This window comes from Homalodisca vitripennis, chromosome 6, assembly GCF_021130785.1.
Source record: "Homalodisca vitripennis isolate AUS2020 chromosome 6, UT_GWSS_2.1, whole genome shotgun sequence".
Classification (NCBI taxonomy): domain Eukaryota; kingdom Metazoa; phylum Arthropoda; class Insecta; order Hemiptera; family Cicadellidae; genus Homalodisca; species Homalodisca vitripennis.
Genome location: NC_060212.1, coordinates 97,319,408 through 97,332,010, shown reverse-complemented (window position 1 = coordinate 97,332,010; position 12,603 = coordinate 97,319,408). Strand labels below are relative to the sequence as shown.

The 12,603-nt window shown below is 34.1% G+C and overlaps 1 protein-coding gene across 2 annotated transcripts in view; it reads right to left on the bottom strand.

Annotated features, from left to right (window-relative positions):
- LOC124364599 (activating molecule in BECN1-regulated autophagy protein 1A-like) overlaps nt 1–12,603 on the bottom strand; it is a 75,060-nt gene that overhangs the window by 15,770 nt on the left and 46,687 nt on the right. The window contains exons 17-20 of one of the 2 annotated variants that reach the window (XM_046820191.1): nt 12,175–12,275; nt 10,202–10,271; nt 4,637–4,893; nt 366–686 (exon numbers count right to left, since the gene is read on the bottom strand). In XM_046820191.1, the coding sequence (XP_046676147.1) occupies nt 366–686; nt 4,637–4,893; nt 10,202–10,271; nt 12,175–12,275 (749 nt within the window). The remainder of the gene's footprint in view (nt 1–365; nt 687–4,636; nt 4,894–10,201; nt 10,272–12,174; nt 12,276–12,603) is intronic. The other variant, XM_046820192.1, reaches the window with a different exon arrangement.

Sequence of the window (12,603 nt, the reverse complement as noted above, 5' to 3'; positions counted from 1 at the left end):
AAAATTTAGTTTAATTGTTGAAAACGTATGTACACTTAACGTGATTTTGAGATATAAATAAAACTGATACCAATTAATTCCAGCCAGTAGTTGAAAAAAAGTAATGTGCCTATTGTTGAGGATGTATAAAAGTAAAAGAGAGGGGGAATCAGGTGGTTCATAAGAGCTGGGCATAAGAGCTGGTGTCCCGGTGCAGTTATGATTAAATATGATCTAAGCAGCCTATATGCTGGTCCTTGCAAGCTCTATGGATTAAAACTACAAACAATTACTATTACTTTATCAACTAACTCAAATAATGGTTATCACTCTAGAACACACAAAATTATCACTCTAGAACACACAAAACCCTGGTAGAGAATTACCACGCATGAAGAAGAAATCATTGCTGCTTCTATCCTGTGGTGAGGAGTCCTCGCTGGTGGACTCGTCAAACACAAAGCCACTGCCGGCGTAGCGGCCGGGGTGAAGGAAACGTGGGGGGACAAACATCGGCTGAAGTCCCATAAGTGGGGGGGAGTGGGGGCGGAACCGAGGGGCGGGCACGGCCTCAGGGGGCGGGGCGGGCAGATCGTTGACCCTGACGATGGGCACCACGGGGGGGCGGGACTGAGAGAACATAGCCGAGCGGATGCTTTGGTACATTGTGACCGGATGGCGATTGAAGGGTCGACTATGAACAGAAGCTGTAACAGGTTGTACTTTCCAAAATTAATTGTTAATCTACACTTGTTATTACTACAACACTCAGCTGTGCACATGTACTAGTTCAGGATGATAATGTCAATTTCATTCAATGCAATTGTAAAATTAATGTATTTCAAAAGATTCAATAGACTTATGGAATGTAAAAATAACTTAAATTACAACAAACATTACAATTTTTGTTACAATTTTAATCCTTCTTTCATTATAAAAATAACTAAATGATTTATAATCAAGATTTATATTTGTCAAGAGGTAATAAGTATAAAGAAACTGACATACTTTTTTAACAAATTATTTTTTCTGTTCAAATTCAAAGATTCCAGTTTTAGAGTTATTAATAATTGTTCATTACTGTAATATTATGGATCCTTGCAGATAAAATGGCATTAAAGACACTTAGTTGAGTCTAAATTGAAACTAAACCTATTCCCAGTATTCTAAAAAATTAACTATTTTAAATTGTAAGTGATTTTATAGAAAAAACTTAGATGCAGCACTTTGCTTCAGTAAAAAAAAAACAATACTGAATGAAATTTACATTATACCGGGTGAGTCTAAAAGGACTTTAAAACTTTGAAATTATTTAGATATTTATTGATTTTACTTACAGACTTTATATATGTGTCATTTTGTAGCAAATTACTTCAAGTTTGATTCCCGTAGTGCTGTAGTACCAAGTTTTGCAACTGCGAGCGCCAGCTTCGTCTGTACTAAAATGGCTACTCTCACTGGTGCGGAGCGTGCTCGCTGTGTGTTATTGTTTCATGAAACAAACTCTGCTACAAGTGTTCAGCGTAGATTTCACACAGAATACAGAAGAGACCCTCCAAGCAGGCCTTCTATTTACAGTTGGCACAAGAATTTTGTCGAGACAGGTTGTTGTGTTTGTCATGAGAAATCGCCAGGTCGCCCACAGGTTAGTGATGCTACTGTCGAACAGGTCATGGAAACCTTTGCCCGTAGTCCTAAAAAATCAACGCGGCGTGCAGACTGGAATTTCACAAAAGATAGTTTGGCGAGTGCTACGGAGACGTTTGCACTTAAAACCATACAGACTTACGATGGTACAACATATCACTGATTTAGATAAAGCTGCTCGTGGAGAATTCTGTGCTGTAATGTTGGATTGAATTGGGGAAGATGATACATTCCTGAACTCAATAATCTTCAGTGATGAGAGTACCTTTCATATCAGTGGTAAAGTGAACACCCATAACTGCAGAATCTGGGGGAACGAAAACCCAAGAGAATCCCTTGAACGAGTTCGGGACAGTCCAAAAGTGAATGTGTTTTGTGCGATGACTAAATTTAAAGTGTATGGGCCATTTTTCTTCATGGAGAGAACTGTCACTGGTATAATTTACCTTGATATGTTGCAGAATTTTTTGATTCCTCAAATTGATGAAGATGAACAACAGGATGCTCCTTTCTACTACCAGCAAAACAGAGCACTACCTCACTACCTAACAGATGTTAGGGATTTCCTGAACGGTCGTTTTCCAGGTCACTGGATTGGGCGTTCAGGACCAATTGCATGGCCACAGGTGTTCCCCTGATTTGACTCCTATGGATTTTTTTCTATGGGGTTTCATTAAATATAAAGTGTATGTTCCACCTCTACCAGCCAGTCTTGCAGATGTAAGAAGAAGAATCACAGCTGCGGTTGCTGAAGTTACGCCAGATTTGCTAGAACGGGTGTGGCGAAAAATTGATTACCGGATCACTAATGGAAGTCACATCGAACCAAAATAAGAATATGACAATAAACTTAAAGTAATTTGCTACACAACGACACATATATGAAGTCTGTAAGTAAAGTCAATAAATATCTATATAATTTCAAAGTTGTAAAGTCCTTTTAGACTCACACTGTATTTATTATTTATATATTAAATTACTTAGCAAAATAGTTGAACAATTGCCTTTTTCCTGAATACAAAAACAATATAATTATTTTTATTTTTAATACAATCTCCTACTTATGTGTACAATTTTTTATAACATAATTTCCTACAAGTTTACTATCCTGGATTTTATGTCAAGTTAATATTTCAGTAACATGTGTATTCCTGTTCTACAGGATATGTCAATAATTGTTTTCGACTAGGTTATAGTGTATACCATTGTAAATTTTGTTCAATTAAAATTTATGTAGCTTTTTTTTCTTTACAAGAAAAATTATACATATTACTTTATACTTTTATACTAATTGTAAAAAAAAGTTTGCAAATAATTTATAAAAATTGCTGATTAAAACATTTCTGATAAGATATTTCAGGACGTAATTTGTAATGGCAAGAAATCACCATTTACAAGATACATAATAATTTAGGAATATCATTGAACACTCACCCCTCTGACAGAGAGGTGTTACAACTGGGATGAAAATCTGGTACTTGAAGGAAACAAGACAATTTCATTATTTAATTTGTTAATAAAGGCCCTAGTGATTTTTGGGGGAAATAGGAACCTGATGTGTCATACTCGTGTACGTATCTTCAATATATTTATGCTATATTTTAGCCATTAAAATTTAAAGAAATGTTTTATCTTTGCTTTTTATAATTGTGTAGCACTGAACTCCATTTCAAATGAATTATTAACGTTTCCTAACAAAAGCAATTTATAATCCATTATGTAAATTACAACAAAGTAGACGCTAAACTACCACAAACTTATTTGTTATGAAAATGGATAAGAGAATCTACATGTTCTTGTAAGTGGCACATTGGCTAACAAATGATAAGGACGAATGTTTGGAAACTCCACTGTAAGTGGATTGTTACTGACATTAAAAATAATTAATAGTTGCTAATATCCTCTTGTGTAGATAAACCAGAGACACAATCATAAATAATACTTTAACATCCACCCTGAAGAAAAAGACAAAGACACCCTGAGCTACATGTTTTACTACATCACATATTGAAATGACAAATTTATTTATATTGCGGATGTTTAGGCTAGATATATTACTATGTTACATGTTTAAATATCATAGGATTGTACTCAGTTTGTTTCCAAACTTATTTATTCTACAATTTTTTCATTGCAATCATGGTTACCCACAAAAAAAATGTAAAAATATTCACAAATGCTCAGCCAAATATCACATAGGAACTTTATACAATTTAAGAAAAATATTTTGTGACTTTAACTAAGTATTTCCCTTTTTCTCTTAATGAGGAAAGTTTAGTTTCTTTCAAAACATAAGCAAATCCTTCATTTTATGCTGGAATAAATCATATATAACAATGATACTTTTGAGTTTAAACAACAAAACTCAAAGCAGTTTAAAGAAACTTTACAAATCAGCCAAAATAGGTCTGCTAGCACAGGATTAGTGCTAAAAACAAGAACTTTTAGGGACCAAGCTAAAAAATAGGGATCCCTGTGGTCTCTGTACTTTAATCATAACACTTCCACCAATTCAGATGATGATTATTATGATGCTTTGTAATAAATAAGTAAAATATGACTATGCATAGAGTAGCATGCATGATGTTGTACTAACATTCAAACTTTCTACATTTTTACATAATCGAACATTAAAATACTGTAATTATACATTATGTGTGTCAATTATACAATTAAAATATCATCACGCTGTTCATGAAGGTCAAGTACTCACATTAAAAGGCTGTTAAGCATTCAATATTCTATTAGAAGACCTACAATTCAATTATTATTAACCTAAAATTCCACTATTTGCACGTTCCTGTTAATATAATGCTTCCACTTGACTTGAAATGTTTTCACTGTCAGCTTTTTATGAAACCAACTTTTACTGGAATATATCTCTGTTTATAATCAAAGACTTTAAAAAATAACATTCATAAAGTAGCTTTTCTTTTCTTACGTTTTTTGGGGCTATTCATTATAGAATGCTTCGTATATTGAACGATCTTGCGAATTCTGTCATACTTACGTGTAACACTGGTCGCGGTAGATAGTGTTACAGGGCCAGGGGGTGGGCTGGGACTGCTGCGGGTGGGTGTTGGTGAGGTGGAAGGGCTGGTTGTGTTGTGAGGTGCTGCTCGCCTCATTAATCGCCGCATGTTTCTGATTGCAGAGTGCCGCGCGTATCTCGCTGAGCGGAGGGCCTGACGGGCAGGGCCCCAGTTACTCTCCAGCATGCCAGGTCGACGTGCTTCCAACTCCCTTCTACGCATCAAAAATTTAGAGCTGCAATTGTACAACGTTCCAGTTTGTTTTCATGCAGAAGAGAGGTGGTGGTTTAAATCTTAATGTATTTAACTTTTATCTATGATAAGAGGCATTATATTGTTGCCTCATAATAATACTAAAATTCTGAATATCTGGAAGTTTTGAAGAGGGTGGGAATGTGAAGGGTTTATTGATTGGCCACTCACTGGTATAAGTGACCATTTCAGACAACTTTGTTATCTGCCTCTATCTGCTGAATCAAAAAAGACTACTACTTCCTCTCATCGACATGAGAGTCCAGAGAACTTAACAAATCTCAAACGGTATTTGGCTGAGGAATCTTGGACTAATGTACTTCAACAAGAAAGTGTGGAAGAGGCCTACAGACAATATTTGGAGACAATAAGATACTTTTTAGATCTCACTTGTCCAATCAAGAAATTCAGAATTGTGGCAAAACCAAAAGCTCGACCGTGGTATGACGAAGAAGCTCTCCGCTTAAAGAAAGATTTTCTTAAAGCAAATGAGAGATATTGTCTTTCTGGCAGCCAAGAGGATAAACAAACTTCTACGCAGCTAAAGAAGGCTTACGACTTAAAACTAAGGACCTTAAGACAAGAGGCTAGTGCTGCTCATTTTGACAATTCTGCTAACAAAAATAAGGCTGTTTGGGAGATCATAAACAGTGAGAGAAATCATCAGCACAAGGACACAATTTTTGGATTTGACTTCATAGTTAAAAACGGAGACAAAATTGACGACCCTATAGATATAGCCAACCATTTTAACAACTATTTCTCAACTATTGCTGATGAAACTCTCAAACAGAACCTGTGCACCAACCCAACAATGCAATTTGTTCAGAACCTACCTGTTGAAATGCCACTGATCTCTATGGAACCCACATCAATTGAAGAAATAAGTAAAGTAATACACTCACTAAAAACAAAATCCTCTTTTGGCTTAAATGAAATATCCTCAAAAATTCTAAAATTTTGTAAAAATGAAGTAGCGGTACCGCTTTTTCATATCACACAACTGTCTCTTCTGCATGGTACTTTCCCCTCAAGCATGAAAATTTCCAAAGTTATCCCTCTTCATAAAAAATCCAGTAAACACCACATAGAACATTTTAGGCCAATATCTTTGATTCCAACTGAATCCAAAATTATTGAAAAAATTGTACTCTCTAGACTTTTCAAGCATCTTCAACTAAACAACCTTTTGACAGAGAAACAGATGGTTTTATTAAGGGACGATCCACCATGACTGCAATAGTAGATCTGTTTGAGCACATTTTTGGCAATATCGAGGCTATAAATAATGTAGTGGGAGTGCAACTTGACTTGAGTAAGGCATTTGATTGTCTAAGCCATGACTTGATTATAAGAAAACTTTTTCATCTAGGAATCCAAGGAACAGCACTTTCATGGTTCTCAGCATACCTTGAAGGAAGACACCAGGTTGTAGAAGTGACTCAGACCATAAAAAGAGTTACTACAATTTCAAGATCTGAGGTCCTGTCAATGGACCGTGGTGTACCGCAAGGCTCTGTGTTGGGGCCTGTACTCTTTATATTATTTACTAATGATTTTCCTAAGGTTTTACATTCATACAGTAATTTAGTCATGTATGCTGACGATTCTATGCTATTAACTGCCAATAGCTCAGTGGAAAATCTAGAAATAAATTCATACATTGCTGTTAACATTGCTATGGACTACTGTAGAAACAATAACCTGGTTTTCAATGAATCAAAGACGAAACAAATTTCATTTGAGAACAAGAAGGATGACATTTCAGATCTACCAAATCTTCAATCTGTCAGCTCAACTAATTATCTTGGAATCATTGTTGATGACAAACTCTCTTGGCTAAATCATATTGATAACTGATGACTTAAGCTTAGCTCAGCAATCTATGCCATAAAAAGGACGAAAGCTATAAGCACGACAAAAGCCACAATAACAGCCTATCATGCTCTGTTTGAAAGCCATATGAGATTATGGCTTAGCGGTTTGGGGTGGTTTAACTGAAAGAAATCTCCAACAAATCCTCATTCTTCAAAAAAAAGGCTCTAAGAATCATGGCCGGCTTGGGCTTGAGAGACCTGTAGAGGGGTGTTCAAAGAGTGGAGGTTATCAACAGTAGTCAGCCTTTATATTGTAGAGTGTATTGTGATAGCTATAACTCATAATGTCCAACAGCACCAAGACATTCACTCTTACAATACTAGGCATGCCAATAACTTTACTTTGCCAATCCACAAGTTAACTCTCTCTGAAACAAAACCAACCTATGCTGGAGCAAAATTCTTCAATAATCTCCCTGATGAGCTGGAGAAAATGGAAGGAAGGAAATTGAAGGAAAGCCTGCACTCCTGGTTCCAAGAGAGACCCTTTTACTCAGTAAAAGAATTCTTGAATTGGAGAGCCGACTCGCAGAGAATGTGAAGACCTAGGCAGCTAATGACAACAAACCTGGGAAAAATTTTAAGATAATATGTATTTGATGCCATTTCCTTCTTGATGAATGTGAAAATAAAGAATTGTCTTGTCTTGTCTTGATTTGGCACAATGTAAAAATGTGAATAATTTTTTTAAACCAGTACCTGTTAATATTATAATATTAATGAAGTTTTGGTTATCCTGAGGAGTGTACGGTTGTAGACACTAAAAAACTTTTTGAAATAATAAAAATACAATTATAACTATCTATAAAAGATTACTGATTGTACAATGATATTAATGTAAAGCAATATTTCCAAGTGATAGCACCATTTTTATTAACTTTAATAACATTTACAATCTAAATGTAATAAATAGAACTTTGTTGTAAAAATATTACTATGACAAAAATGTAATGTAGTTTGTTTGTAGATCCGAAGATGAGAGGTTAAACTCTCTCCAGATGGTATGTATACTTCAAAGTCACTCTCTACTCTCAGTGAAAGAGAAACAAGCGTTATGAACACCAGCCAATGGGCAAAACTGTCTAGTGTGCCAAACACGTTTACATCCTTATTTTTAGTTGTAGAACTATAGGAGGTGTCTCATTTTATAGATATGGTTAATAACAGCAATCAAGGAATATCAAAGACAGCAATCTTTATCCCAAATACGTTATCATTTCTGCACCTCTCTGATATCCTACCTGCTTATGACACAAATTTTAACTTGCCATGTTTCAAACACATAACAATAGAAAATAGATTTAAGATAACATTTTAATTTTTTACATTTAAATAACACATTATGACAACAGAGATTGTATCAAACAACAGTTGAAGAGTTGATTTAATGTCACAGAAAAAAATATACAGCACTTTTACTTTGAAACGTTACAATACAAAAATGAATCAGCTATTACAATTTTTAATTTTTTGGTCAGGTGATTTCCTTTACCAAGAATGTTTGAGCCAAAAAACAATATTGTATGAAAATGGTTCTTATAATTTTTTCTGGTGACCAGTTTACTCAGAATCAAGGTGGGAGTGAAATGTACTTTCGGTTGCATGTGGTATAATAAACTCTCCGCTGAGTCTCCCAGATGGCCTATAATTTGGAACCTTAATTACGAATTTTACTGTAAAACTTTTTGCTAAAAAGTATTTGGATATGTATTAATAAAATTTTTTAATTGAAGACGTTCCATAATTCCATAAACAAAGGGCTTACAAAAGTTTTGAGGTTTGGAATTGGTCTGGGGTAAACCTCAAGGGCATTTCACTAAAGCTGGCTCTAAACTCAGTTTTCAGTAGGACATAGATATTTACACCTTCGACACTCAGAAGGGTTTAAACCAACTTTTTTTAAAAGAAATAAAACTTCAATGAATTTAAATTATAAATATCAAAATGATAATATAACCAGAAAGAAGTATTAATATAAAAGCTTAAAAAAAAACATTAAAATCATTTGACTACAAAATGTATTAAAAATGTGTTATAAAGATTTAATCCTTCACACACCACTAATATATCCATTAACTTTCCTATAACGCCAAGACAAGTAAACAAATTTTGTTTCTTTATTTTCAAAGCTAATTTTTATTATAACTAAATTATAAAAGGTAAAAAGAAAAAGTATAAAGCAGAACGTTTTACTTAACCCTTTGAGTAGTACGGGAAACTGCTTCAAAATAGTAATGACGTTCCAGAACGACAAATGAAAAACAAGCCAAAAGGAGTAGTGACGTTCCAAAACGTCATTTATTGTTTGTTACGAAATTGATTTTTTCTTTTGTTTTTGTTTTATTTGCATCCATTTAGAACCATATAGTTATTTAAAACTAATTTTAAACCAAACCATAGTTGGTAGTGTAATTTTTGAGGCAGAATAATCGGCAAATAAGACATTATTATCAACCATCTTATTTCTCGAGCGGACAGGCCGCACACACCATCTATTAGAAACAACAACTACTCCTGAAGGTCAAGCAAGGAAAGCTCAAAAGTGGTGTTATGTATGCTACAACACAACCACCCGTGAAAAGAAGAGGAAGGATACCACATTTTACTGCCCAGACTACAATGTAGCATTGTGTATTTACCCTTGTTTTGAGGAATTTCACACCAAAAAATTTGTAAATCACCTGTAAATCACAAAAAAATGTAAACATTCCAACTTTTGTACATTTTTATTTGTAATCAATAAAAAAAAAATGTTTAATGTGTTTTTTTTTTTACTCCTGGGTTGTATTTTCATGTTTCAGCTGTTACTCCTGTGAAACAGAACTTAGTGACGTTCCAAGATGTCATTACTCCTCAAAGGGTTAAAATTAGCATATTTAATGTAAAAGTAAATTACAAAACTGTTTATTTAATTTAAATTTAAATTTCATTACTATAAAACAATATAAATATTCCAAACCAATCACAACACTACTAGACAATGAAGAATAATAACGAGATAAGCAATAGGCGCGTGCGCTTGTACACGCTCGTGACAACTGATGAAGCAGTAATCCACGGATATGTTTGGTTATGGCAATGTAGGAGACGCAGAACTGATGAGCAGGTGATCGAAGTTAGACAAGGGGCATTCCCGTCTCACTGCCGCTGAGTGAAGGTCGTTTATAAATACTTCCTTGGCAACCGCGATAAGCATGAAGCTTGCACCGGGCATTTCGAAGGCCTTTTGTGAACTAAAAACGTCTCCAAGAGACATATTTTATAATATTGGACATAACTGTATTTGGCGTTTAGGTCAAAGTCTGCCATTCTAATATATCTGTCTACGGTGTGGGAAGGGTTAATGGTATTAATTCTATATATATATATATATATATATATATATATATATATATATATATATATTTTATTTACCTGGAATGGACAAGTTGAGCAAGTAGTAAATCAGTCAAGTTGAGAGCCAACTGAAGAAGAATATACAGATCTGAAAAAGGAGACAAGTCATTATTATAAACACAACAAATATTAGCTTTCATAGAGAAATTTAAGAGGCTAATTTTGTGAGGAACCACGTTAAGGTGACAGCATTGGTAGGTAGTTGCATGCGAACAGTACTCTAGCAATGGGAAATGAAGGGCCTGTTGGGGAAACGACATTGAGGTAACTTCATCAGTAGAGAGTTGCATGTGCACAGTACTCTAACCATAGGAGATGAAGTTTTGGGGAAACCACATTGAGGTGACTTCATCAGTAGAGAGTTGCATGTGCACAGTACTCTAACCATAGGAGATGAAGTTTTGGGGAAACCACATTGAGGTGACTTCATCAGTAGAGAGTTGCATGTGCACAGTACTCTAACCATAGGAGATGAAGTTTTGGGGAAACCACATTAAGGTGACTTCATCGGTAGAGAGTTGCATGTGCACAGTACTCTAACCATAGGAGATGAAGTTTTGGGGAAACCACATTAAGGTGACTTCATCGGTAGAGAGTTGCATGTGCACAGTACTCTAACCATAGGAGATGAAGTTTTGGGGAAACCACATTGAGGTGACTTCATCAGTAGAGAGTTGCATGTGCACAGTACTCTAACCATAGGAGATGAAGTTTTGGGGAAACCACATTGAGGTGACTTCATCAGTAGAGAGTTGCATGTGCACAGTACTCTAACCATAGGAGATGAAGTTTTGGGGAAACCACATTAAGGTGACTTCATCGGTAGAGAGTTGCATGTGCACAGTACTCTAACCATAGGAGATGAAGTTTTGGGGAAACCACATTAAGGTGACTTCATCGGTAGGGAGTAGTTGGACAAATAAACTTTTTATCTATTAGCATTCCTCTTCTTTAAATTTCATCCGTGAAAAGTAAAAATACTATACCTACATGATACTTTAAAGTACCAAAATAGGATTTAGAACAATATGATTTCTTATTGAAAACCTTTTAAAAAATGTAGGGAGTGCCTTCTTTTCAAAATAGGAGAATTGGGCACTCCATTAAAAAATGAAGTAAAAAGTGGTTTATAATACGATTTCCACAAGATACGTTGTAAACAAATGTCCATAGGTAAATCCTTGACCCATTGTTTAATGGAGAATATTCCTTATCTATAGCCACCCCGCACCACATCTGTCCTTTATTTTCATTGACAATGAAGCCTGATCATCAAGCAACATTCCTGCTTCATCTAATATTTTACCAACCACACACCACTGTATTTGACTTTTTCTAAAAACATTCTCATTCATTTAATTTATGTACAAGATGTTAAAAAAGTTAAAATTGATAATATACATACCGTACATTAATAAGTGAAATGGTTTACTTTCTCATGAAGAAATAATTTTATAATTTACAATTTATTTCCAATACACCAATTTTATCTTTACTATTACTTCTACATGTCTATAATCTAAAATATTTCAGTCTATTTAGTAATATATTTACAACACGCAAATTTCTTTGAAAACGACCTTGCACATTTGCAGTTCATGCAAAAATACAAACAAAAGAAACCACTCACTTTAACAAAATTTACTATTTCCTTAACTTTAAACCCATTAAGTATTTATTAAACATAATAATATTTTCGTTACAAATTTGTAAGTTTTTTATTTCTTAATAAGTAGTATTAATAGCCTACCTTAGAAAAATGTTAACAAAGTCATACTACCTTAGTGTTTAATACTCCTGGATAAGTATTTTAAATGGACTACTTCTTACCATAATGTATTTAGTAAATTAGAAATATAAATGAAACATAGACATTTCAGGACTTTTCAACAGAAATCACTTATCTTCAGTACTACTTAAATGCAAGAAAGGACCATATGGTCCTAATTTCATCCCAATAAAGAAGTGATTCTATTCTATTCTATACTCACTATGTATCCTGTCGTTCAGAGCTTCATTAGAGGTTTGTCGTGTGAGATTGTCATTCTCAAAGAACTGTGTAAGGCTGTCAACCATGAGAAGGAGAACTTGTCTATAAAATGATAATTTGCATATAAGAACCACCACATTAAATAACAAACATAATTCTTAATATGATGCACTGTAAATTGTAAATAAAATCAAGACTTGATGTAAAACTTTCATAATGTAACTCAAATTTAAAAATCTAAATTTGAATAAAAATGTAAAATTACAATAAAATAAGAGCTACAACTAATGTTCAAAACATCTTATAATCTAACACATAAAAGCAATAATACTATGATAAATTATAGTGATTTAATAAAATTAATTTGAGGAACTTTGTTAAAACATCCAAAATATAATATTTACAACAGTAAAAAACAGATTTAAATGGG